The sequence below is a fragment of the Danio aesculapii genome, chromosome 19, assembly GCF_903798145.1.
Source record: "Danio aesculapii chromosome 19, fDanAes4.1, whole genome shotgun sequence".
In the NCBI taxonomy this organism is placed as follows: Eukaryota; Metazoa; Chordata; class Actinopteri; order Cypriniformes; family Danionidae; genus Danio; species Danio aesculapii.
In genome coordinates this window covers 24,382,739-24,410,155 of record NC_079453.1, presented here as the reverse complement: position 1 = coordinate 24,410,155, position 27,417 = coordinate 24,382,739, and the positions used below count along the sequence as shown (strand labels likewise).

The window sequence follows — 27,417 nt, the reverse complement described above, 5'->3', positions numbered from 1 at the left end:
ATTATTTTAAGGTAGTGCTGGTCACTGTGTGCGTGTATGTGTGTGAGCGTGTTTTCAGGCTCTCCTCTCGGCTGCTCCTTCTCCTCCTCTTATGGAGGTGTCTCTCCGGCCCAACCACTAGAAAAAACAGGTGTTTCTGATTATTTATGATTGCACCACTGACAAGCCGCCGGTGTCTCTGACTGCACTCCCCCCTTTTTGGGTGTTCGATCATGCCTTCCCCACCACAGTTATATTGACCTTATTCTTCGATGTGGAAGAGCGCTCGTTTTTGTGGTTGTTTTAGAACTTACCTAAGGGAGAAATGACTAGGAATAATAAATGGCAGAAAACGGTCAAACTACTGGCTCTACAATCAAGTTTGTTCATGACTATACAGACAAAGCAGAATAATATAATAAGGAAATATCAGTTTGCAACATCAAGCAGCATAACGAGTTGTTTTAAACGTCTAAAAATTAATGGAAGTGAATGGGACCGGTCAATAGGCAGCTTTTGAAACTACAAAATGCACATCACATGAGGATTGATTTCAAAGCAATCTGTAGCCTAGCATATTTGGTACCCACGACACATCAAGATTTTATCTAGACAAAATTGCATACATGACAGAGTGGCTGTGGTAACAGACAATAAAAATTGTGCAGCCTGAAAGGGGCACACAGAGAAAAATCACTCACTATTTACTGATCCTCAAGTAGTACAAGCCTTTATGCAATTCTGTATTCTACTGAACACAAAGCAAGATATTCTAAAGAAAGTTGAAATCCAGTAACCTTTGACATTCATAGTAGGAAAAACTAATACTATTGAAATCAATAGTTACATGTTTCAACCGAAGTCAAACAAGTGCAGGGGGATTAAATTGACAATTGTATTTTTGGATGAACTATCCCTGTAAGTTAATGCTGTCTCTTCAGATGACTTGGGTTAGCTAGCTTAATTAATATTTGATTTCTTTATGAATGATTAGAAGTGTCAGGGGTTTTGTCTAAAAGGATTTCAATGACCTCTCAGCTATGATAAATGCCTATAGGGTCTTGAACGGCATGATTTGAGGTGAACTAACCCTTTAAAACATGATGCTGTTGGAATCCCAAATTGCTGGTAAATGAGAGAGAATTTTGAGTTTATTGCCATTTCAGCTTCTATGGCTATGTCATGGCAAAAAAACAGATCATATTTACCACATTTATAAATACAACTTTTCTATGGTTATAAATAATATTCTAACAATTAAAAGTCACCAACAGCAATAAATAATACACAAGGTAAAATATATAAATAATAATAACAATATTAATGATAATATATAAGATAAAATCTAAAATAGTTTAAGGTTTACTTTTGATAAAAATCGCACAATTTTAGAAGGATTCACATTTCAAAATATTTCATTTAAAGTGTGTCCAGATAAATGGACATTAAATGGAGATGACATAAAAAATAGGGCACTCCACAATAATATGTTTAACAGTTTGGTTTCTTTTGCAATATTGACATCTTGGTGGTTCTTCTCCTTTAATAAATATAGTAAATGTTCATGTGTGAGTCTTGTGTGTCCAATGCGGCATCTTCTATAAACAATCTCATCGTGTCTTGAGGTAAAAAATAAATTAAGATATTTATTTCCTATTTCTGGCTGAATTTTAAAAAGTTTATTTTCCGAGCACTGATCCCATTCGGTTTCCCATTTGTTTAGAATATAACCTTTTATTAGTGGCTTTAGATCTTAAGGTGGGATTTTGCACTCCTTTAGCTTTCCTGTAAGGGCTTGCTGGTGAAAGACATCCTCAAAACGAGACAATGATGCATTTAAATGAACTTTATTTGAGCAAGCATATTTTCGATTTAAAATAACTTCACATTGCTGGTTCTGCCAGTTCTAACCTCCCTTCCAAGAACATGACATAGCCAGGAATTAAAAGCAATAAAACAATGCAGGAACACTTTACGGCTGTTTATTCTCTATACTGTAGTTTTTTTTAAACCCCGAACTTTACTTTTTTAGTAGGTTTTTCTCTTTTTTAAGATTCAGTTTTTAAAATACCATAACTAGGCCTAGAATGCTCGTCTCTAGACCTGGCTCCTTCTAGTTTCTTTTTTAAATATTCTTTTAGATGTTTTGCGATGTTTTCTGTGTTTTCGTTTTTTTCGATGTTTACTTTTTCCCCTCCCAGTGAAGATTCAAGGTGGCAAACCCTGCAAAACAGAGACATCATGACCTCAGTTTGCCCAAACAGAATGAACGTTTAAAGTGCGCAATGAAAAACACTGCAGATAACGAAGAACATCTTACCTTGGCTTAGACGCTTGGCACACCAGTAGAGTTTGTGACTGTTTTCTGAGCGGCTTCTTTTGCCTGGTGAGCCTGGAGTACAGCCACAGCTTCATCAACCTGTCAGGAAAAAAAAGAATGTTTATCCTTGTCAAATAATTCCTTCCCCACAGTTTATTAAATATTAAAACCAGACTAAAAGAGGGGAAAAAAAAAAAAACGCATACACGTAGCACCATGTCCTAACAACACACGGCACGTTAAGATTCCAGCAATTTGTCTGTCTGCACCAAAGTGACGCAACATGACAGAAACATTTAAATACCAGCCATTTCACTTCCATTTAAATGAAAGGCTTTTAATCCAATTAATACATATTACACCTCTTTAATTTTAACATTAGGCTACTGAGTGACTGATGTAGTTGGTTTGCACATAGTTACAGTTCTGCAACTGTACAAACCGTCTGCTAGTTATTTTATTTTCATGATCTGAGATGAACTATTTGCTGCTGCTTTCAGTAGTATGGCAATAAATGTCATGTAAAATAGCATTTAACACTTAATAAAGCACATAATCTGTACCTGAGGTGATCATTATCATATAGTATATCCTGTTGTTCTGAGGCAATGGCGCAAAAATAGAAGGCATTTCTAAAATGGCAAAAAAAAAATTGCATGTCGCTCTCATAGATGATTAGGACAAAAACTAACTTTTTCGTGCATCGTAGTGACACATTGTGAGCAAATAGGACATGGTGTGAGGTATTACATGTAGTTGTTTTTAAGATTCAACATACAACTTGAGCTGTACAAGTAATCAAATTCCATTTGAGACATGAGACTGATTCAGGTGACGCTCCAGGGACAGACGAGTCTTCGCTGAGGCCAGCTTCCAGCCTCCGCCGCTGAGACTGCAGCTCTGCACAAGACGTTTGGCCAGCGGAGAAATTAAAATGGTCGTGCCCAACTGAGTCTGGTTTCTCTCAAGGTTTTTTTTCTTCACTTTCGCCAATTAGTGAAGTTCTTTTCCCTCTCCGCTGTCGCTACTGGCTTGCATTGTTCGGGATCTATAGAGCTGCGCATCGTTGGATTTGCTCTTCAGTGTTTGGACTCTTAGTAGTGATTATTAAACCACACTTAACTGAGCTAAACTGAACTGAACTTAAACACTACAAACTAAACTACACTGTTCCTATTTACTATGACCTTTTATGTGAAGCTGCTTTGACACAATCTACATTGTATAAGCGCTATACAAATAAAGGTGAATTGAATTGAATTTCGACCCCTAACAATTGTGAAAAAAACATTCAATGAGATAAAACAATTATTGCATCCCTTTCCTCACTTTCCGATAGAGACATAAATTGGCTACAAAACTGAGTCAAGACCTGCTTCAAGATTATTGGTTTGCCTCTGCAGAGTCTAGCAGAGTTACATGAACAGCAAATGATAAGGAAAATTCAAAGTCTGATAGGAGATGATTCCCATGCTCTGAAGCAGGTTTTGAAGCATTAAATGCTCTTCTAACAAACATAAATTCACCTTTGTTCCTGAGGTCATAAGGCTTTATAACATTTGATAAACGTTATAACCTTTTAGCAAGTTTAAATTATTTAAATGTATGGGTCTTTTCTTAATGCTGTTTTTTTATGCACTATTTATGAAGTTATTATGAAGCATGCTGGATTATGTTTTTAATATTGTCTGTAAGGGATTTGTCTCTTTATGTTTTTGTTGTATTATGATGCTACTGCCCTAATTTAACTGTCCCTGGCGGGATTAATAAAGTTGTTAAACTTAAAAACTTATATCCTGCCTTCTTTAAGCAGTCCAAATTCATCTCTCCACAAAGCTAAGTTTTAGATTAAAATCGAAATGATGTAGCTTGACTTTTGCAGCATGGGACACGCTTGATTTATTGAAGTGTATTCAATTTATTCATGTTTTTAAAAGCGTGAAGTAGCGCTTGTGGTGTTGTGTGCATGCACCCATCCTAAAGATGAGTAGAACACACATCATGTACAGTCTGTCATCTTTAAGCTCAAATGGTGAGCCAAAATGGTCAAATACATGACAAAATAGATCAAAATGTGGGGAGTAGTGATTATTCACATAAACAAATTAAAATTGAGAATGAAAAGGCATGTCAAAGTGAAACCATTAATTGGAGCACGCGCCTCTTAAAAGGAACGGCATGCCAAACGTGATAATTAATATTATTATTATTATCATTATTAATTAAACAACTAAAAGACAGAAACAAAGTCACTCACTGCTCTTGACTGAAGGAGTTTTGTAGCATAAATAAGAAACTAATCAGGTAAAATTCTTAGTGAAGATGCTTAAAGCACAGTTTGATTTATTTGTATATATTCTGGAAACACATTACAATAAGGTTCTATTAGTTAATGTTAGGTAAATGTATTTACTAATATGAACAAACAATGAACAATACAGTTACTACAGTATTTATTCATCTTTGTTAACAATGGTTAGGGGTGTCAAAATGAATTGTTTCTTCGGTGCACTGCGATGCAGACGTGGACAATTTCTCGGTTCAGTAATAATCATAACCGGTTATTATGTACTGACGTCATTTATGTCATATGCACTCTGTCGCGAGGGAGGCGAGCGCGGGTATTCACAACTCTACAGGCGCCAACTACTTAAAAATTTCACTGTGTGTGTGTTTTCTGGAAAGTCTTTCACTGGCACTTGCAACAGAAACCCCTATTTCTCTGCGATTGAGGGAATGCAAGTACTCCATTTCTCGCTCGCTCTCTCACTGTGGCCCATTTCACCTGCTGGTGTGACTTTTCCTCTCGGCTGCTGGCGTGACTTTTCCTCCCGGCTGTATGCATTCCCGCGGCTGTACCTGTGCATTGTCGCGGGACCTGACCAGATTTCATGCGGCGCGGGAATAAATTTCTCTGTTAAGTAACTCCAAAAATAAGTAACTCTGGTGTAATTTCAACAGGAGTGGGTGGTCTCACAATATCGCTCCTGAGTGAGGGAGCAAGCGAGCAAGCGTGCGCGTGCGTGTGGTGCTGTCTTTGTTTGTGTATGTGTGTGAATGAGAGACAGTGTGGTGCTGGGTGTCCGTGTGTGTGTGTGTGTTTATTATAGCCACCCCCCAAAATACAACACTGTGTATGGAAAGCATCGTCAATGCACCGAAATATCGAATTGAACCGAATCGATGGCATGATAATCGTAACCGAACCGTGAGACCAGTATAGGTTCGCACCTCTAATAATGGTAATAAAGTTGTTAGTTCATGTTAAGTCAGTGTATTAGCTAATGCTAACAACATTTGGTTTTTAATAATGCATTAGTAAACGTTGAACTAACATTAATAAATGCTGTACTTGTATTGTTCATTCTCAGTTCATGTTAGTAAATACATTAAAATAAGGTTTCATTAGTTAATCTTACTTAAAGTGTGACCTTCTTTCTGTTGTATTTTTTCTTCCTGTATTCTTTTCAGTAACTTTGATTACTTGTTTACTAGGGGTGTGAAACTACATTGGTCTCATGGCTGGTTATAATTATCATGCCATCGATTCTATTCAATTCGATATCTTGGTACATCGACGATGCTTTCTGTTTACTTTGCCCCATCCTGCTTCTGCATTGAGAATCTTTAAAACGCTTTAGTAACATGGCCCACTGATAATTATCTTAAATAATCATGATGAAATTTTGATGAAAATAATCATGATTATGATTAGTCTACAAACAGCATACAAAATGTGCAGCTTCAAGCAATATACATATGTGATAATATACATCCCTGCATTTGTTTACTTATGTTTGTATTAGTGTTGCAAGGGTCGTCTCATAACCCGCGGACCTCACGGGTAACCTGGGGTTCAGGTAGGGGCGGGTAAAAATAATGTCACTTTATTTGTGGGGCAAATCATTAAAAACACAATACAAAAGTCCATTTATGTTGGTGCAATTGCCCATAGCCTATAAGAATATTTGGGAATATCTATTTTTATATTTTAATAAAGTTCTTTGATAAGGTTACAATATGAAGGCCTAGTACATAGCAAAGTAACTTTTGTGACGTGCCCAAAGCTTTGGCATCATGCCACAAAAGTGCCAAGCAGTTTCCGCTACCAGTCATAAAAACTGAGAATTAAATTATTTTATTTCTCAGTTTTGTTTTATTTCGTGTTATTTTTTGGTATTTATCTTTAGGAAGTCACTGAAGGCAACGATATTATGTTATCATAATGATATAATGTGGCAATAAACTCGTAACTGTACTGTGCATTTACACTGTGGCCATATTCATCTAAACAACACGAAAACAACATTAACGTTATACCAGGCAATGTAAAAAGGTCATTCCCAGCCACTAGACTTTTCTGACAGGTTATTCGAGTGTTATTGAGTGACAATGTTGTGGAACTACTATACCAAAGTAATTATTATGGATTATAGATAGCGAAATTTAGCACTTTTTATTTTAGCGATTTTTTTTTTTAAAGCATTATGTTAAAACACAAACTCGATTATGAATGTCTTAAAACATATGCTTGTCTGTTGTAAAAATTTGTAATAATGACAAAAAATGTGTGCATCTCCTTACTTCCATGTGCAGCCATGCTGCTGTTGTAGATGGTGTATTCTGGGAAATTTTCGTACCCCTATTGCCCTGAAAAATCTCAGCTTCAAGAGGTATCTAGGCCCTCCCCCTTAGCCCTACGCCTTCAAGCTAAAGAGAATTGGGACAAGGAAAAGGGGAGGCTAAGGAGTAGAATTAGGCCCTAATGTTTGGAACACTGTTTGGAACCAGTTTTCAGAAATAGTTGCAGCAGAAAACAACAGCAGTACAACTTCCTTGTTGTTGCCAGTTTAAAGGGCAATGTTTTCAAGCACCTTCAGGTTTAAATAAAGGCTTTTTTTATTTGCATTACGCTGCCCATGTCTATTTTAAGTTTGCGGGTGTGGGGCAGGATAAAAAAATAGATACAGTGGTGCAGGGTGGGTCAAACAGTTTTATAAAAGCAGGATCCGTGGGTTTGAAAAAAAAAAAAACCAACCCGCACATCACTAGTATCATTTCATGAACAGTGTTTTTGTTGTTTGTTGTGTTTTTTTTTTTTGGTACATTTGATTTTTTAATTTAAGGTGTTGTGTGTTAAACCTGAACTTAAAAAACTACTTAGTTTCACAAAATTGCATAAATCTGCTTTATGAAAGTCAAAAAGGATTGTGTGATTTGCGATTCTTACCTTGGAGCGCAGGGACTCTGGAGACTCCAGCATGTGGAGGAGCTCAGAATTGTCGATTTCCAGCAACATACCAGTGATCTTGCCAGCCAAGCTAGGATGCATATTCTGGATAAGTGGAAAGAGACGCTCACCTGTGAAAGGAAAAATTAAATATTAACCTCACACAAAGATTGGATGATCAGAAGCAGCAAATCCTCAACAATGTTTACCCAGCATCTGCTTCTGTTCCTGTGGAGGAGCAGCAGCGAGCATGGAGGCCGTCAACGGTTCCTGTCCTTGCACATGCACAGCAGGCTGAGGATGAGAGTAAAGCAGTACAGTGAACGTAAAATCAACTCAAAATATTTGAGAAGTGATGGTGGGATGCGTGTCCTACCTGCTGCATGGTAACCTGAGGCTGTGAGTTCATGTGCTGCTGAGGGTTGCGGACACTGGGGGCATATTTGTACTGAGGCACGCCACGCACTGGAGGAGCAGAAGCAGCAGCAGCTGCAGTGGAAGGACGTGGACCCATGGTCTGAGTAGCTGAGAGAGAACAGAAAGTGTGATCTTGTGCATAGAGAAGACATGCGAACATAAGCAGGTAATGTTGCAAATAAGTGCAGTGGTGCCTGGAGATGTTTGACTATTTGGCCGTATACTGATCTCTGCAATCCTTTCTGGAATGGGTTAACAATCATAACGCACTCTGAATTTTTATTTTTTTTAGGGAAAAAAAAAATAAATAAATAAATCTACATTTTTGGTCACTTTAGCTGAAATTTTATTTTCAATAATGAGTGAATGAGCTTACTTAACTACATCAACCCTTTATATGATTACAGTTGAACCACCAAAGTTACATGGAATATTTGGATAATGTTTTTGGTTCCTTTTCTGGACTTTAACCATCTCGAGTAGGGACCACTGCTGCCTATGGAGTATGAGAGAGAGCTCACTGATTCCATTTAAAATATCTTAATTAGTGTTCTGACTAAATTAATAACAGAATTCTAAGTTTTGGATAAGCTAACCCTTTAATAGAAAAACCACTGTGAAGCAAAATAACATTCAGTATTCATAAGGAATCAACTGAATATCATAAATTGTACAAGAACATTATCTGAAAATCAGAAGTATAAAATTCCCCTAAACTTCTAAGCATTTCAGTTAGATGCAAAATATATAAATTACTATCACTGACTTTTCACTGACTATCAGATGAAAAAAATTAAAAAATTATAACAATTGTTCATCAAAAATGTATGCTTAATCAAAAGAAAGATACTGGAAAAAAGTTAAATACTTGAGACATTTTTTACATAATGTAAAGCTTCAACAGAACAAGTCAAATGAGGTTTTTGCACCAAGGCGCTACAGTCATGGGAACTAGCCACCAGGATTGACTTTAAAAAAAAAGAAAAAGTCCACTAGTGGTCCCTGGTGAGTAAATTAATAGGAAACTTGCATTTTCTGTTCGGATTAACAAAATGATTTACATTTGCTAAATGCCGGAATAATGAGAGAAATTTTTATTTTGGATTTTATTATTAATTTCTCGACAGTCAAAAGTTTACATACATTTCCTTAGTATTTTTTAGATTTGCCATTAAACTGTATAACTTGGGTCAAACATTTTGGGTATACTTCCACAAGCTTTTTCATAGTTTGCTGGAATTTTAGCCCATTGCTCCTGACAGAACTGGTGTAACTGAGTCAGATTTGTAGGCCGTCTTGCCCGCACACACTTTTTCAACTCTGCCCACTAATTTTCTATAGGATTGAGATCAGGGCTTTGTGATGGCCACTCCAAAACATTCATTCTGTTGTCCTCAAAGCACATTTTAACTAATTTGGCAGTATGCTTAGGGTCATGGTCCATTTGGAAGACCCATTTGTGGCCAAGCTTTAATTTCCTGGCTGATGTCTCGAAATGTTGCTTCAATATTCCTCCATAATGTTCTTTCTTCATGATGTCAACTATTTTATGAAGTGCACCAGTCCCTCCTGCAGCAAAACACCCCTACACCATGATGCTGTCACCGCCATACTTCACAGTTGGGATGGTGTTCCTTGGCTTGTAAGCTTCCCCCTTTGTCCTCCAAATGTAACACTGGTCTTTAAGGTTTAATTTTAGTTCCAGCAGACCACAGAACAAGTCTCCAAAAATTTAAGTATTTTTCCCAGTGTGATTTTGCAAATTGTAATATGGCATTTTAATGATGCTTTTGGAGTAATGGCTTCTTCCTTGCTGAGTGGCCTTTCAGCCCATGTCAGTACAGGACTCGTTTCACTGTGGATAATGAAACTCTCTTACCAGCTTCAGCCAGCGTCTTCATAGCTTCTTTTGCTTTTGTTTTGGGGTTGATACACACAGTTCGTACCATAGCACATTCATCTCTGCGAAACAGAATCTTTCTCCTTCCTGAGCGGTATGATGGCTGGACATTCCCATGTTGTTTATACTTGCGTATACTCGTTTGAACCGATGAATGTGGCACCTTCAGGCATCTTGAAATTGTTCCCAAAGAAGAACCAGACTTGTGAAGGTCCACAATTGACTTCCTGATATCTTGGCTGATTACTTTTGATTTTCCCATGTTGTCACACAAGGGAGCAGTGTATAGTAATCTTAGTAATCATAGTAATCTTATTGTATGTAAACTTTTGAGTTTCAAGAACAGTTATCAAAAAATATCTCTCATTATTCTGCTATTAAGCAAATTGAAAAAAGGTAATGCAAACTTACCTAAAAGAGAAACATTTAGTCACATAAAACATCTGACATTTTTAATAAAATGGTTATGTGCCTTTTTATACAGTGTATGTAAACTTCTGGTTTCAAAATGTATACGTTTTGCTACAGTTATGCCATCTGTCCACAATACCCCGGAGTTTTCAAGCCCTGAAAATGAAGCATTTTGAAAAAGCTGAAGAGCCCGTTTTAGTTTTAAAACGCTGCTGCTCCATGTCAGTGAGGATAAGGGAAAACGCAGACATGTGTAAACGGAGGCGGGGTCTGCAGATATTCGCCCATCTGATTGGGGGCTTTTCCTCAATATTAAGTGCACAAATTTCAGTTTTGGTCTCTTTCCTCAAGTTCAGACGTTGCAAGTTTGATTTGAAAAACAAACTCCCGAGGACACGTCAGTTAAAAACAGTGTACTTTATAACTTCATTCTCATGACCCTGGCTACATACCCTGGCTCTTAACAAAAAAATTAATTATTATTATACAAGGAACTGCCTATTTTCATTTTGATATTAACTTAACAGACACTAAAAATTGAGGCATCGTGTAGCTACATATTTATACGAGCGTCACCTTCACTGTATGCATATTTATAACAAAACAGAGCCTACAACATAACTGCCTCCTTTCACTTTCATTGAAAAATACAAAACATACCCTCTCTTTTGCTAAATATCAGTTTAAATTGTCAATAATAGCCATTATAAAAGTATAACGTACAATAAGTTCAAACAACATTGGGAATAAAAGGCAAGTAATCAGCCAAAACGTGTTACCTGAGTTATAGATTCAAAAGAACAAAGAGTCGTTAGATAGACACAAGATGAATGAAATATCACGTTTAACAACTATAGTGAGGTGAAATCCAGCGGAAGATCCTTGATGAATAGTCCGACCTGCACTGCTCTCATCTTGGGAGGTGTGCTCAAAGCACCCGCTGACTGCCTGGGGCTCAGACCTCCACATATGCGGCAGCGTATGCCAGAATGTGAGTGTGATCACGTGTTGTGCGTTTTCAGCGGTGTAGTGTAGACGGAGATCTTTTCAGAAACTTCTTTTTTCAATCTTTTTTGATTGTTTTCGTTCTAAAACACCATTTAAAACTAAAATGTATTGGTGCACACAGGGCCTCAAACACTGGAGAGCGTGAAAGACAAGTGTACTTTATATAGCACTTTTATTGTGTATTGCCATATACCCAAAGCACCCCCTTTGCAACAGGACAGAGGATCCAGTGCTCAGGACACTCCAGCAGTTGGTAGAGAGTAAAGACAGTGATAGAGCCAAGTATAATATATGTAGAAAGGGATAATTAGGACACTGAGTATGTTTACATGGACACTACTCCGATTTTAATATGATTAAGACAATACTCTGATTTAAAGTTTACCATGTAAACAGTGATTTTTGATTGCCTTAATCCAACTAAAGTCATAATCGAACTAAACAGAAATCCAATTAAGACATGTGGAGTATTCCTATTTCAGTCACATTATTGAAGTGCAGTACAGACATGTAAACGCCTCAATCAAACTATAACGTTTGATGAACGTTTTACTGTGTAGTACTTTGCTACTTTTTGCGACATGATGCACACACAGTTGTCAGGTGTTTGAGAATAGCTTCAAGCAAGAGAGAGTGAAACAATGACTATGCTGAGAATTCTAGAAGAAATAGACATTATGAAGTGCCTTGACTTTAAAGTGTCTGTTGCCGAGGCATGAATGAAAGTTAGTGAATGAAATGTCAAGAGTGGCCTGTTGCTTGAGAATTTGTATCCACCTACATCTGTTCACATGTATAGTGTGTGAATTTACTGCAGCTGAACTTATCGCAAACTTAAAACGCCAAAATCACGTATGATGAACACAAATCTTGTTGTGTAAAACTGTAGTACTGAATAGAGATGTGATCACATTAATCAAACGATGTACTATAACATGTAAAATGTGAACATGAAAAGAACATTCAAAAAGCAACTCATGTAAACACCTTAAAATCACAATACTGTCTTATTCAGATTAGGCAAATAACTAGATTACTGAGGTCCATGTAAACATGTCTGATAGTAAAGACCAATACAGGGAAATTAGCAGTGGGTTCACACCCCTACTCTATATGAAAAGTGAGATTTTTCATGACCACTGACATTCAAAACCTTATTTATAGAACATGCTTTTTACAAAATAGTGCCTCGATCACTATAGTGGGGCATTAAGATCTCCAATAAACAGGAGAGTAAGCGCCCCCTGCTGGCTTCACAAACACCACTTCCAACAGCAATCTAGTTCCCATGTGGTCCCCCATCCAGCTACTAGGCTCAACCCTGCTTAGCTTTAGCAACCAGTTGCAGAGTAATATGTCTGTGAAGAATGTGAGGTCTGAAATGACTCACCGACACGCTGAGTGGACATCATGCGGGGCACCTGGGATGCTGGTCGCATGGTGCTGAAGGTCTGGGGTCTGGGGGCAGACGGGCGCATCGTGCCTGGCATGTTCTGGAAGTCTGTAGACAATATTGAATGTCTCAATTAGTATGAATGAGCACTTTTTTTTTGGTTGAGATATTGAATTCAGTAAATAAAGTGCATTTTAGGATATAACAAAAGATAGACTTGCGTTGAGGCCGGACGCCTTGTGTGGTCCAGCGAGGGCTTGGTCTGAGCTGGGCCAGCTGACTGGTAGGGTAATACGCAGCTCTGTTCTGGGCCTGAGATACAAGAAATTAAGCACAAATAAGTACCAGTTAAATCTAAGAATTATGAACAAAAAGACACCATTTTACCTGTGGAATGGCAGCCATGAAGTATCCTGATGGAGGTGCAGGTTGGTAGGGGTTGATAACAGGGTTTGGCACTGCACGGACACTGGCCATCCTCTGCATGTACTGATTGGTGAGATGAGCCTGCCGTTCCTCTTTACGCTGAGCAAGAGCCACATACAATGGCTTAGTGGCTACAATACGACCATTCATCTCAGTCACAGCTTTAGTGGCTTCCTCAGGAGAAGAGAAACAGACAAAACCGAAGCCTTTACTGCGACCACCGTCCATCATGACCTGTGACAAAAAAAATTAAAAAGAGGTGAGGATTTAGACTGTTGCATACAATGAACTGCATCAAACTTTTGCAGGTACAGCAATTAGAATACAGCAATTATAAGTTTTTGTAAAAGTTCATAAGTTGTGCAAGCATGAATGTCTCAAGAGCTTTAACACAAAGCTAGTAAAGTGTTTGAGAGTGAGTCAAATAAAGATTAAATTAACTTGGTGTAATGACCTTTAAAACTTTTTGCATGAGCAGCTACATTACATTCGGAGTGATATGAAATTTTTAAGGAGCATAATAGAGGAACTTGGGAGCATGATTGAGCATGATGCTACAAAGTGTCCAAAAGTATTATCTAACAAAACATAAGTTTTACTCTGGAATGTTTAAACATTTATTCTCCTTGCATAACCCAAATCTTTGGTATTTTATATAGTTACAGTTTATCAATTTGCATGCAAACTCATTTGTCTCAAATACTTCAGCAAATATTGAAAAGCTATATTGGTATATTGGTTTCCTTCAGGAACACTGTCAGATAACTGTGATTTAACATCTTCTGAAATTGCTTACTGACTATGTTTCTATTGTATTCTTATTATAAATTGTATATAGCCACTTCTATCCCCAGTGTTCACTATGCAAGATCAGGGGGCTTGAGGACTAAAACCTTACTGTTGCAGCCATTTTGGCCAGTGCGGTCCACTGAGAATGAAATACTGAATGTGACAAGGCTGAAAAGAGGTCAGAAATCAAGCTAATGAGGGCAGGACAAATATATTACGATACAAATCATCTTATATCCTGATAACGAGATCACGATGCTCAAAAACATCAGTTTTACTCTGGAATGTTTTTAAAACAAAACAAAGTTATATTTATTGTCCTGGCATAACCAAAGTCTTTGGTATTCTATACTGTTATCGTTTATCATTTTGCATGCATACCAATTGGTCTCAAATGCTTCAGCAAATATATTTAACCTCTTTCTCATATCTCTCATACACTCCAACAATGGAATCTAGATAAACAACTCATTGAGGAAAAACAAATCTAACAATATAATGTGCTTGTTCAAACATTCTTTAATGTAAATTTATCACAAAAGCAAAAAGAAAAGAAAAGACAAGATTATGGGTTCCTATACAAAACCTACACTTTGGAGAAAACAAATCAGAATTCATTTTGACTTATTTTTATTTAGAAACCCCTTTTATTCCAGTTGACCAGTTAGATAATACATAAGAACAGATTTAAACCTAAAACAGAGTTGCAATAAACTAATATGCAATAAACCGCATATGCTACAGCATATGCCAGAATGTGAGTGTGATCACGTGTTGTGCGTTTTCAGTGGTGTAGTGTAGACAGAGATCTTTTCAGAAACACTTGTTTGATTGTTTTTGTTCTAAAACGGCATTTTAAAACTAAAATGTATTGTTGCACACAGGGCCTCAAACACTGGAGAGCGTGAAAGGCAAGTGTACTTTATATAGCACTTTTATTGTGTATTGCCATATACCCAAAGCACTTTACAAACACATGAGAGGGTCTCTCCTTACCACCCCCTGTGCAATAGGACAGAGGATCCAGTGCTCAGCACACACCAGCAGTAGGTAGAGAGTAAAGACAGTGATAGAGCCTAGTATAATATATATAGAAAGGGATAATTAGGACACTGAGTATGTTTACATGGATACTACTCCGATTTTAATATAATTAAGACAATACTCTGATTTAAAGTTTACCATGTAAACAGCGATTTTTGATTGCCTTAATCCAACTAAAGTCATAATCGAACTTAACAGAAGTCCAATTAAGACATGTAGAGTATTCCTATTTTAGTCACATTATTGAAGTGCAGTACAGACATGTAAAAACCTCAATCAAACTATAACGTTTGGTGAATGTTTGGTGAACGTTTTACTGTGTAGTACTTTGCTACATTTTGCGACATGATGCACACACAGTTGTCAGGTGTTTGAGAATGGCTTCAAGCAAGAGAGAGTGAAACAATGACTATGCTGAGAATTCTGGACGAAATGAACATTATTAAAAACAAATCTAACAATATAATGTGCTTGTTCAAACATTCTTCAATGTAAATTTATCACAAAAGCAAAAAGAAAAGAAAAGACAATATTATGGGTTCCTATACAAAAACCTACACTTTGGAGAAAACAAATCAGAATTCATTTTGAGTTATGTTTATTTAGAAACCCCTTTTATTCCAGTTGACCAGTTAGATAATACATAAGAACAGATTCAAACCTAAAACAGAGTTGCAATAAACTAATCGCATAGATCATTATAAAATATTTGTTAAGGCTGGATAACAATAGCCTTAAAGCAATAGACAAAAAAACTAAGCATGTAATTACAGAAATAATAATTTACTTACCCTTCACTTGTTTAAAACATGTTTGACTTTCTTTCATCCGTTAAACACAAGATATTTAAAAAAACTTTAAAAACCTGTAGCCATTGACATCCATAGCATATTACTAATATGCAAGTCAATGGTTACAGGTTTTCAGCTTTATTCAAAATATCCTCTTTAGGGTTCAACAGAATAAAAAAAAAACTATTAGTTTTATAACAACTAGAAAGGCATTCATTTTTGGGTGAACTATTCCTTTGACCCTTTTTAATTACATAAAGAGCTACAGGTTGGCATCAACCTGTAGATTTCACTGCCTAGATGACCTAATTTGAAAATAATAATATATTTAATATAAGGTATGCGGGGAAAGTTTCGATCTTACACGACATGTCTAGAATATCACATGGACCCATGCTTGTACCTTGGCACTGGTGATTGTACCGAAGGGAGAGAACTCTTTACGCAGACGCTCATCGTCAATACCATCATCCAAGTTCTTCACATAGAGATTGACACCCTGTAAAGACAGCAAACGACCATTTAGAACTGTTTATGTGAAGGCACTTGTAATAGTGATTTAGCCCTGACAAAAAACAACTGCAGTAAACTGAAGTAAAACTGCGGTGTAATTGCAGTACAACAACAGTATATAAAAGTATAACTGGAGTGAAATTAAGTACAATTGCAATACAATGAAGTATAAACACAGTTTATACACAGTACAGTACAATAAAGTTCAACAGCAGTATAAGTTGCAGTAAACTGGAGTAAAAACAAGTAAACTCCGACTTTACTGCACTTGTGCTGCTGTAGTCTAATATGACAATGTTGTGTTAAGAACTGTACTGCACTTGTGTTTCAAGGGGTTTATTCGTCAATATCTTCCAAGAATATTTTGTCCTTTTTTCAGGGAAGTTTTTTGGAATAAAGTAATTTTCCAATTAGAATTGTAAGTTTATTTGCAAAAACGAATAATAATAAAAAATAACTGCAGTGAACTGCACAGTACAACAGCAGTAGCCTATATACAAAGATAACTATGGCAAAATTCAATGCAATTGCAAAATTGCAGTATAATGAGGTATAAACACAGCTCAACTACAATACAATAAAGTTTAACAGCAGAAAAATCTGCAGTACAACTGAAGTAACATTAAATAAACAGAGGGGCAATATAGTGATATGTTATATAATTTATTGCACTTAAGTACACAAGTATTAAAAGTGCACTTTAGTTTTATTATGTACTGCAGTATTGTAGATGTATTTCTACATCTATATTGTGGTAGTACTTTACAAATACAACTGAAGTACTTAAACCTAATTTGAAAACCATTGTCCACCTAGCAGGAAAAGTAGTAGTTGTACTGCAGTTCTATTGTAGAAGTACTTCAGTTGTATTCCAATAGCGGTATGGCAGTTGTACTGTAGTAGTACTTCAGTTGTATTCCAATAGCGGTATGGCAGTTGTACTGTAGTAGTACTTCAGTTGTTTTGCAGTAGCAGTACTGCATTATAGTAGAAGTATCACTTCAGTACCATTGCAGTAGTTGTACTGTATTATAGTAGCTGTATCACTTCAGTACCATTGCAATAGTTGTACTGTATTATAGTAGCAGCATCACTTCAATACCATTGCAGTAATTGTTTGTAAGGGAGTTCATTAGCAAATGCAGTTACACAACTTCTGTTTGTTTGTTTATTGCCACATCAGCAACTTACGGCTATTACATAGCAAGATCAACATTAATAAAAACATATTACATAATAATAACTTCATATTTCCAGTTACACAACTTAATACAGCTGCATAAAAGCCTTCTAAAAACAATTGTATATAGCCACTTCTTTGCCCAGCACCCACTATACAAGATAACAGGGCTCATGGACTAAAGATTTACTGTTGCAGCCATTTTGGCCAGTGCGGTCTACTGAGGAGGAAACACTGAATTTGACAAGGCTGCAAAGCTCAAAGCTCATTCTCACTGACCTGGTAGCGCGTCATGCGGTCCTGCTTCATCTGTTCAAATTTGCGCTTGAGCTCAGTTTGACGCTCCACTTTTTTCTGAGCACGACCCACATAGATGAGCTTTCCATTCATTTCTTTGCCATTCATCTCATCCACAGCCTGTAACCAGAGCGCAAAATCAATGACAACACATGGCTTCACGTTCATGTCAAGAAATCTATACAAATGTTAGCCTGACGGCAAAAAAATCAGAACTGACCCTTTGAGCGTCTTCGTGCCTTTCAAAACTCACAAACCCGAAGCCTCTAGATTTCCCATTTTCATCAGTCATGACACGGATGCTCATAGCATTACCTTACAAAACAAGGAAATGTTTTTTACACGTATAAACCAAAGCAATAGTTAACATGCATGAGAGTTTTGCAAAGAACTCACCGTATTTGCTGAAGATGTCCTTAAGTTTGTCATCATCCATGTCTTCTCCAAAGTTTTTAATGTAGACGTTGGTAAACTCTTTGGCTCTTGCACCAAGCTCAGCCTCCCTCTCCTTGCGGGACTTGAAGCGGCCGACAAACCTAATGGCAAAGAGGAGAATTCAATAGAACGATCTAGTGCTTATTTATTATTTATCATATTTTTGATTAGTGATGGGTATCCATACTAGAGTATTGAGAAGTGAGGGCAACAAACAAATTAATGGATGCTTTACCATCTCATGAAGCCACACACTGTAAAAAAGATGCAGGGTTCCACACAATTCATTCATATTGTCCCAATACAAATTGATTAAGTTAACTTAACACTTTTAACAAATTTATGTGGATTGAACATAAAAAAAATTAAGTTGTCCCAATGAAATCTCAAGAATTGTGTTGTTTCAGCTCATTTTACATAAGTTAGTTTGAACAAGTAAAAATATTTTATTTTTTTGAGTGCAGGAGAGGAGTTGTAAATGTCATGTTGTCTCTTTGCATCGCCATTGGATGTAATTCAACAATTGTTGCGTGTTTGCTTGTTTTGGTTGTGATGGCACTATTAATATAGATAAAAAAACTTTTTACATAATAACAAATTCATAATTCAATAAAAGACGATACACTAAAAAAAATGCAGGGTTCCACACAATTCATTCATGTTGTCCCAACACAAATCGATTAAGTTATCTTAACAAATTTAAGTGGATTGAACATAAAACAATCAAGTTGTCCTAGGTAGTTTAAACAAGCAGCAAAAGTGTACAAAATTAAACTAATAGATATTAGGTATGGGCGACGCAGTGGCGCAGTAGGTAGTGCTGTCGCCTCACAGCAAGAAGGTCACTGGTTCGAGCCTCGGCTGGGTCAGTTGGCGTTTCTGTGTGGAGTCTGCATGTTCTCCCTGCGTTCGTGTGAGTTTCCTCTGGGTGCTCCGGTTTCCCCCACAATCCAAAGACATGCGGTACAGCTTAATTGTCCATAGTGTATGAGTGTGAGTGAGTGTGTATGGATGTTTCACAGAGATGGGTTGCCGTTACACGTGCTGGATAAGTTGGCGGTTTATTCCGCTGTGGCGACCCCGGATTAATAAAGGGACTAAGCCGACAAGAAAATGAATGAATGAATATTAGATATGATATTTTAGTTTGATATGATTTAAATTCATCCCAGGGACACATTTTTTTTAAAACATCTTAATAGAAATTTTCTGTATAGAAATCTTGTCTAATAGTTCTATTAACATTTTAATAAAACGTTTAATGGTGAGGATGGCGTTACAGTGGTTGCATGTAGGTAGGGCTAAACAACAATTTCTTCATGGTCATTTACACAGAACATGCATTTTTTTACTGGTAAATTGAAATAGGGCTGAGCGAAATTAAAACACACATTGCCTAAAACATGGCTTACCGTGCCATCCACCCTTGTCACTGCTACCAAACTGACCAATCACAAAGCTTGCACTACGCATTGTTGTGACATGTAGTTACACTTTTTTGAGAGGTGTGCGGGTACTCGAAGGCTGCGCTCGACCGTACGTGTGTGCTTGGTAGAAGTGTAATATCAGAATAATAGAAGTACAAAAACATAATATAATATGTATAAATCAGACTTAAAACAGGGTCATGTGACTCCACACACGGTAGGAAAAGTAATTGACAAAAATGTACCTAGAAAACTTTTGATTACTTAAAGGGCACCTATGGTGAAAAATCTACTTTTCAAGCTGTTTGGACAGACATATGTGCATGTATGGTGTATAGACCGTCATATTGGGGTGATATAAACACACCCAGTCCTTTTTTTCCAATTCAACAACATAAAAACGGTGGACCAATTGGAGCGGTTTTCAGATCGACCGCAACTTTACGTAGGAGTGTGGTCCCCCCGCCCACCGAATTGATTGACAGCTGCACGTATTAACATGTCCCAGTAGTCATGTGCATAACCATATCAACAAGAGAGGACGAGCGCAAAGCAAACGGGAATAAACGATGTGTTCAGTTCGTTAGGATCATCAATCAACATCAAATGTGATCAAGAGTGAGTTTCACATGTTTAAAATGTTTTAAAACAGAGCACGTGTGTAATGAATTACAGCGATGTAGCTTAGCTTTACTTCATCAGTACAGCCGCGTGTCAGAACAATTATAAAAGAAGACGCTTCAGTCCCGGTTTGTGGACGTTAAATCAGGTTTATTTTGTACATTAACCTTGGTATAGAAAAGAAGCATTTTTGGTTTAAGCTAGTAATCCTTCAAGAACATGGTCTTAAAATCTTTTGAAATTGCTTACTGACCATGCTTCTACTGTATGAGCACTTAACAATTGTATATAGCCACTTCTATCCGCAGAATCCACTAAGCAAGATCGTATTCTATATTTATCGTATTGGAATTTGGTATAATCTTATTTTAGTGGTATTTTATATGGTTACAGTTTATCAATTTGCATGCTAGATAATTTTTTCAAATAATTCAGCAAAAAATAAAAAAGCTAATTTGTCTAAGCTTGAAAACCCTTCAGGAACACTATCAGAAAACTGTGATTTAAATCTTCTGAAATTCTTTGACTATATGCTTCTGTTCTATTGCGTGAGCACTTATATTAAAAACTGTATATAGCCACATCTATCCTCAGTAACCACAATGAAAGATCATGAGACTCGAGGACTAAAAATTTACTGTTGCAACCATTTTGGCCAGTGTGATACACTGAGAAGGAAACATTAAATTTGACAAGGCTGCAAAGAGGTCAGAATTCAACCTAAATTAGGGCTGACGATATGACATCATATCACAATACCTCAATCAAAATAAGTAATGTCATGATAACGATGTCATGAAACAGTTCCTCTTCTGTAAATTCAATCAATCAATGTACTCATTCATATGATTTTTTTTAACTCACTTTCATTCAACTTCGGAGCAAATGTTTGAGTAAGAATGTAAAAAAGTATAAAATAAATTATTTAAAGAAATACTAATGATTACAGGATCAACTAAAGTGCAAAATGTAAACACAATTTTCAAGCCTGAAAATTTCTTACCATCCATACAACAGACAGCAAATATTGGAAGGGGATCAAAACAGTATTTCAAAATTGTCCTAATAAAAGAATGGTTGTAGTTTAATGGTTTTAGAAGGACAACTTTGATGAAAGGTTTTGGTCCTCCTAAAACATTGACTACTGTATATTGTCATAATGCACAGTCCTAACCAAAAATAATTCCAAACAGCAGAGTCTCAATTTAAAATTAAAGTCTCAATTTTCTTTGTTTTGTCTTTATAAAAGTTTTACTTGGATGTTTCAGACTTGCAAATGCTACAACGCTAGTTGTTCAATCCATGAAAGTTATATCAATAGTTTTAATCTTCTAGGTGCTACTCTAAGAAAAACAGATCCATTTTATTTACTCAATGTAAAATTGTCCAAAAAAAACATTTATGGACAATTCTACAATAAAAAACAGAGCTAAAATAGAGCTTCACTAAAGAGCCTTTGTTCAACAAATGTCAGACCTCTACACAGCTAAGAATCTTTTTGTTATGAATGAATTTTAAAGTCATTAAACTTGAGAACAAATAGTAATGTTGTGGGATGCAGTTTTTAATCCTTGTTCATTTAAAAAAATATAAAGTTTGAATGTCTGGATTACATTCCCTGTCTCGAGTACTTAGACATGGGACAATAACCAGTTTTAAGGTTTACCGTGGTTTGGAAAGTCATGGTTTTAAAACTGCTAAAATTTTCTGTTATATGGTTTCAAAGTGTGTGCAAGTTGTTGTTGTTGTTTTGGTGTTAAAGACTAATTCATTTTATTTATTTAGGGCAAAAGTATCTCCAGCAGTAAAGGAGCATCTAGAGCTACCGGTCAGCCTACGATTCAGCCAACATCTAAAAAACAAATCACTTATACACTAACATTCTATAGACCAACTATTGAACTGAACGGCGAAGTGACTTACTTTATATCCACAGAAAAGAAAAGTATCCATAGATGGCTTTTCAAGTCGTAAAGAAATCAGTGTTTTTGAATGTCAATGATTTATTTGAATCATTAAGCCTGACATGTTTTACTGTTCCAAAATATTATAAATGTTTCTCAAAATAAAAAATAAAATAAAATGTGTTCAATGGAAAAAAGTTGCTGTTTTTTTACCCAGATATTTAAAAAAATAACAGATTTTAAAACAGTAATCACACACTGTCAGAATCTTATACCGGCCCATGTTGTTACAGCAATGTAAACCATGACATCCCTGCCATTCACTTCCTACAGCTAACACTATTAGATGCAATATTACTGTAGCAGTATGTTATTTGGGTACTTTTTGTAACTTGGGTACTTTACTACTTAAGGGTGTCAAAATTAATTGTTTCTTCGATGCACCACGATGCAGGCATGAATAATTCTGTATTGGTTCAGTAATAATCATAACCATTTATTATGTACTGATGTCATTTATCGCATATGCGTTACATGGCGGTAGCTTACTATGGCGAGGGAGGAGACTGCGAGTAATTAAAAACGCTCCAACTACTAAAAAAGCAGATGTACTGTGCACAATTCACAGCTTGAGAGTTTGCTATTAAGTCTTTTACTGACAGAGAAGTGCATCTCACTCTCTGTGGCCCCTTTGACTTTGCGTGTTTCGTGAGGTATTTTATTTCCTCTCTCGCTGTTATAACAATAACGTTACTTGTGGATCCAGACACGAGCGTGTCTGCAGAGTAAGTTTTCTCTACCGCGTTGCCATCTATAATGGATCAGCTGATCGCCTCCGCCGTTTAAAATCAACGTCCCTGTCATTGTTTACTGAACAGCGCCAAAGCCGCAGTGACCATTAGAGCCAATGTGAGCCTTTTCTGTTAAGTGCGTGACCAAATAGGCGTTTAAGAACTCGCTCAACGCTCAAAAAGCAAGCGGGATAATATTTACATTTTTTTATTTGCAATAAATGCTCATGTTGTTCATGTACTTTAGTTTTGTTTGATGCATTTAAACAGAGTGGTTTCTTTGAGCAGGTAAAAATAAAGGTACAGTACATATAAATAATATATACATCTAAATATATTTATGAAATCTACATTTTAATACAAAAATTATTGTGTTGCTAAGTAAAATATCAAATTGTTTATGGAAAGCATCGTTAATGCACCACAATGCACAATTATATTGAGTTGAACAGAGCAGATGGCATGATAATCGTAACTGAACCGTGAGACCAGTGTAGGTTCACACCCCTATTACTACTGTATTATGAGTACAGCAAAGTATACACCAATTTGCATGTACACCCAGGGCCTACAATATATTCATGTGAGCCATTGATTACATTTACATCATTATGCGCCAATGATCAAATGCAGTGTATCAGCAAATCTACAGAGATGGCGGTTGCTGAAGAGCCAATGGGCAGAGTTCAATTACCAGGTTCCCACTCTCTAGACATATTAGGTGAAGATTGCAGGTGCAACCACATCATAAATTAATTCCTAAATATAACAAGCTCTGCCCATTTGGCTCTAAAGTAAGAACCACTTGAATCTACAGGCACTCCAGCAATATACACTAAATACAAAAATCTCAATTTTCAGAATGTTGCTGAATATCACATCAGCAGCATGTCATGTTACGTTATATTAGCAGACATATTCAGTACAAATAAAATCTTGCACAGCCCTTTATTTAACACTTCAATTCCGAATTAAGTCTGTTAGTAAATCAAGCCACTCCTCATGTATGCTGGCAAGTTCTTTTTAGCAATTTTCCTTCAACCTAATTTCCAGTTTGGGAAAATGCTAAAACGTCACTTACACTTTTCTGTCATTCAGCAACATGCCGTTCATTTTCTCAATGGCTCTTTCAGCAGCCTCCTGGGTCTCAAAGTGCACAAAGCCGTAGCCCTTTGAGCCATTCTCGTCACAAACCACCTTAAGAAAGGATATCAGGCAGAAAATCATGCACACACTGACTAACAGAAACACACATGCACAAAATTACAGCATTCGTAATCATCAAAACACTGCAAAGCACCTTGTGTATGTGGCTTACCTTGCATGAGAGGATGTTGCCAAACGCTGAGAAGGTGTCATAAAGAGCTTTGTTGTCAATAGACTTATCCAGGTTTTTAATAAAGATGTTTCCGACGCCGCTCTTCCTCAGAGAAGGGTCACGCTGAGACCACATGATGCGGACAGGTCTACCTTTGATGACATCAAAGTTCATTGTGTCTAGAGCCCGTTCAGCTGAAAGCAAAAACAATAACACACTAAATCAAATAAGTGCTTTAAACAGAAAACTACAGACGAAACTACAAATAAAACTATTTTACATTTACTATCATCAATAGATCTCAATTGAAATACAATATTTTAAAAATACAAGCTGTGAATGATTCGCATACCCCAAACATTTGAAATGATTAGTTTATGGACTGCCAAATTATTATCAACATTACTTTCATTAGATTTTGTTCTGATAGGGTTGTCGAGAGTACAAAGTTTGGTATTGAAAAAGGTCCATTTAACGCTACCACTTTTCAGCACTATTGAGTGGATCTCTAACCACCTCTGATTGTCCATCGTGTTCACGTGCTCAACATATATGACTGGGATTTGTTTCAGACACACTTGTTTCTTTACTACTGAGAGGACGCGCGGTTGCCTGCGAATGATGTGAATAACAGGTAATTAAGTTGTAAATAACGTTCAGTTTGTTGCACAGAACGATTGTTTAAGAGCCGTGAGGGAAAAATGATTTGCATGTGTGTTTGTATTTGTATTGTAAGTGACGGCAGCCATGACATAAACACATGCGTCAGTGAAAGTGAAACCAAAAGCGTGCACATCATTTAAATGACCATATTACATTTTAAAGTTATGATTACGACAAGAATTTGATACGTTTTTTTTCTTTCATGAAAATAAATGTTAAACAGTGTCAGTATAACTACTCTAGCCTATATTACATTGAATATAATGCAAGAGGGAATCTGATAATGACAAAGGCCTGATTTTACCAGTGAAAAAATGGTCTAAAAATGTTGTCAATGACAGAATTGCAAACATACATCTCAAACATAATAATTCAATTTAGAATTATGAATAGTTGTATTCTGATGCCATCACTTTACAGTGAATTAACAACCTGGACAAATAAAGTCTGTTCAAGTCCACCATCCCAAGTCTATACAAAATGTATCATTTTAACCAACAGTAGACCTACACATAGGCCTAATATTATTATTGTTGTTTTACCATATGATTAAGAAATGACAATAATAATAATAGCCTACTCAAATAAACCTTTATTTTACATCTACAGAATCGTGAGAAAATACTGATCTTGATTTTAAGCAAAAATAATGATTCTCATTTTAGCCATAATTGTGCAGCCCTAGCATCCATGCATTTGTTGTTGGTGAAAAATCAGTAATTCTGTGCTGTTATTTAAGAACCAGTTTGACACCACTCAAATGTAAGTGGGAAATGGATGGTTTTAAAATTTCGGTACCAACTGGAACCAGTCGCTACATTTGATTTCTGCAGATGTTTGCAGTTGATTTTTAGTGCTAACACACTTGTCAAGTACTCCTCGTGCTCATTTATATAGCACTTTACACAGTAGACTGCTTTATAGTTTACACCAGGGGTTTTCAAAGTGTAAGGATTGCAGCCATGGGCTGGTGATATGACATTGCCAACTGATACAGAGGCGTTCAATACAATTTACCTGCAAGTATATTAGTGCAGTGCTTATACATAGTAGAGCAAAAAAGAAACATTGACTAATGCGATGAATAAGCAGGACACGATTTGAAAAGTCATTACAGGCACAAAAGAAAGAAAGCAATTCAGTACTGACAGGCAGCTTTCTCAAGCAACCTCTCAGACAGCTTGTGAGTGCTAAATTCAGTTCACTTCCATGCCTAACTGATGTCAAATACACACTTGTGTCAAAATTCCCCAACTTGGGGAGTACTCACGTAAACAAACATTTTCTATAGTGAAAGTAAACAGAAAGTAAACAAGAGAGATGGGCAGCATCTGAAAGCTTCAAAATCCTTTAAAAAATCTAAATGGCATCACATCAGTTTTGCTGAGTTGCGAAATTGCTCACACTGGTTGTCATATATATTAGGAAAGTAAGCGGAGTAGGTCATCTGATCAACAGAATTCAAAACAGTCAGCAAGAGGCATTCGCCTGACTACTACTTCTGCAGAGATTCTGAAACGGCCATTAAAACGGACAATTTACAATCCCATGAGGCCTCGAGACAGAATGTATTAACGTCAGTGAAGCGATGCTGATGCAGAGTCATGTGCTATTGACAAAATGCCAATGTAGTAAGCATGAACTGAGTTTATATTGCTCATATTCATAATACATAGAGAACATGTTTTTTTAATAGTCATGAAGTTCAAAATTAAATGTAGCACCTACTCAGACAGTGTGTGATTTCATGTGCACAAAGATTATTTATGAAAACTAACGCTAAGGCTACAACTAGTGAAAAACTAAAAGTAGTAGCTTTTTTTTTTATATAAATAAGCACCCATACAGTGTATGTTTATAAACAAAAACATCTTTCTAAACAAGAAAAACATGCTTTATTTTACCTTCATCTGACAAACATTTGTGAAATAGGCATGTTTAACTAGTTTTTTTGTTTTTTTTACTTTGCATTGCATTTGTGTGGTTTTGGGCTCGGAGTCTGTTCAAACAATTCTTTATGCAGATGATATGGCAGTTGTTGACCGGTTGTCTAAAACCGGAATAGAGGGAGATACCTTGTACTTCAGTTATATAAATTTGCTTCAAAATTAATTCAAAAGGAGTTTACTTGAGATCAATTTTAATAAAACAGAGGAGATGATAATTAGTAGATATAAACTAGTTCTTACTCAAGGGTTGAAACATCTGGTCCTTGAGGGATATGAAATAGAGACAGTTTGATGTTTTAAATATTTAGGAACATTTATTGATAATAGATTGACATTTGCTGCAAATATGGAGTGCACTTTTAAAAAAGCAATGCAGAGATTGTGTCATTAGGTTACAACAATTTGGTGTGAACCAAGATATTCTGGAGATGGTATACAAAAACTTGGTTAAAAGTGTTGTGAGTTTAACATGGACTGTTGCCAATTAAAGATAAACAAAAACTATGTCGAGTAGCAAAAAATTGCCAGTGCAATTGTAGGTAAAGCAGAAAGACAGCCAAATGTAATTTATTAAGTGAAGTTTAGTTATAAACTAATTTCGAGAGGATCAC

General features: G+C 36.4%; 1 protein-coding gene and 3 non-coding genes across 4 annotated transcripts in view; all 4 read right to left on the bottom strand.

Moving 5' to 3' along the window:
• Positions 1 to 1,810: 1,810 nt before the first annotated feature.
• pabpc1b (poly A binding protein, cytoplasmic 1 b) overlaps positions 1,811 to 27,417 on the bottom strand; it is a 28,962-nt gene continuing 3,355 nt past the window's right edge. Inside the window, exons 2-15 of the mRNA XM_056479539.1 lie at positions 24,195 to 24,388; positions 23,958 to 24,073; positions 18,095 to 18,234; positions 17,919 to 18,013; positions 17,681 to 17,818; positions 16,112 to 16,207; positions 13,046 to 13,318; positions 12,880 to 12,970; positions 12,656 to 12,766; positions 7,906 to 8,054; positions 7,739 to 7,823; positions 7,530 to 7,660; positions 2,300 to 2,398; positions 1,811 to 2,202 (exon numbers count right to left, since the gene is read on the bottom strand). Coding sequence (XP_056335514.1) covers positions 2,306 to 2,398; positions 7,530 to 7,660; positions 7,739 to 7,823; positions 7,906 to 8,054; positions 12,656 to 12,766; positions 12,880 to 12,970; positions 13,046 to 13,318; positions 16,112 to 16,207; positions 17,681 to 17,818; positions 17,919 to 18,013; positions 18,095 to 18,234; positions 23,958 to 24,073; positions 24,195 to 24,388 — 1,712 coding nt within the window. The 3' untranslated portion in view covers positions 1,811 to 2,202; positions 2,300 to 2,305. The remainder of the gene's footprint in view (positions 2,203 to 2,299; positions 2,399 to 7,529; positions 7,661 to 7,738; positions 7,824 to 7,905; positions 8,055 to 12,655; positions 12,767 to 12,879; positions 12,971 to 13,045; positions 13,319 to 16,111; positions 16,208 to 17,680; positions 17,819 to 17,918; positions 18,014 to 18,094; positions 18,235 to 23,957; positions 24,074 to 24,194; positions 24,389 to 27,417) is intronic.
• LOC130247327 (small nucleolar RNA SNORA5) lies at positions 13,911 to 14,046 on the bottom strand. The gene has a single exon (XR_008839535.1). It is a non-coding gene; the product is annotated as a small nucleolar RNA SNORA5 (small nucleolar RNA).
• On the bottom strand, positions 17,520 to 17,655 carry LOC130247323 (small nucleolar RNA SNORA5). The gene has a single exon (XR_008839531.1). It is a non-coding gene; the product is annotated as a small nucleolar RNA SNORA5 (small nucleolar RNA).
• Positions 20,748 to 20,883, bottom strand: LOC130247324 (small nucleolar RNA SNORA5). Its single transcript, XR_008839532.1, has one exon. It is a non-coding gene; the product is annotated as a small nucleolar RNA SNORA5 (small nucleolar RNA).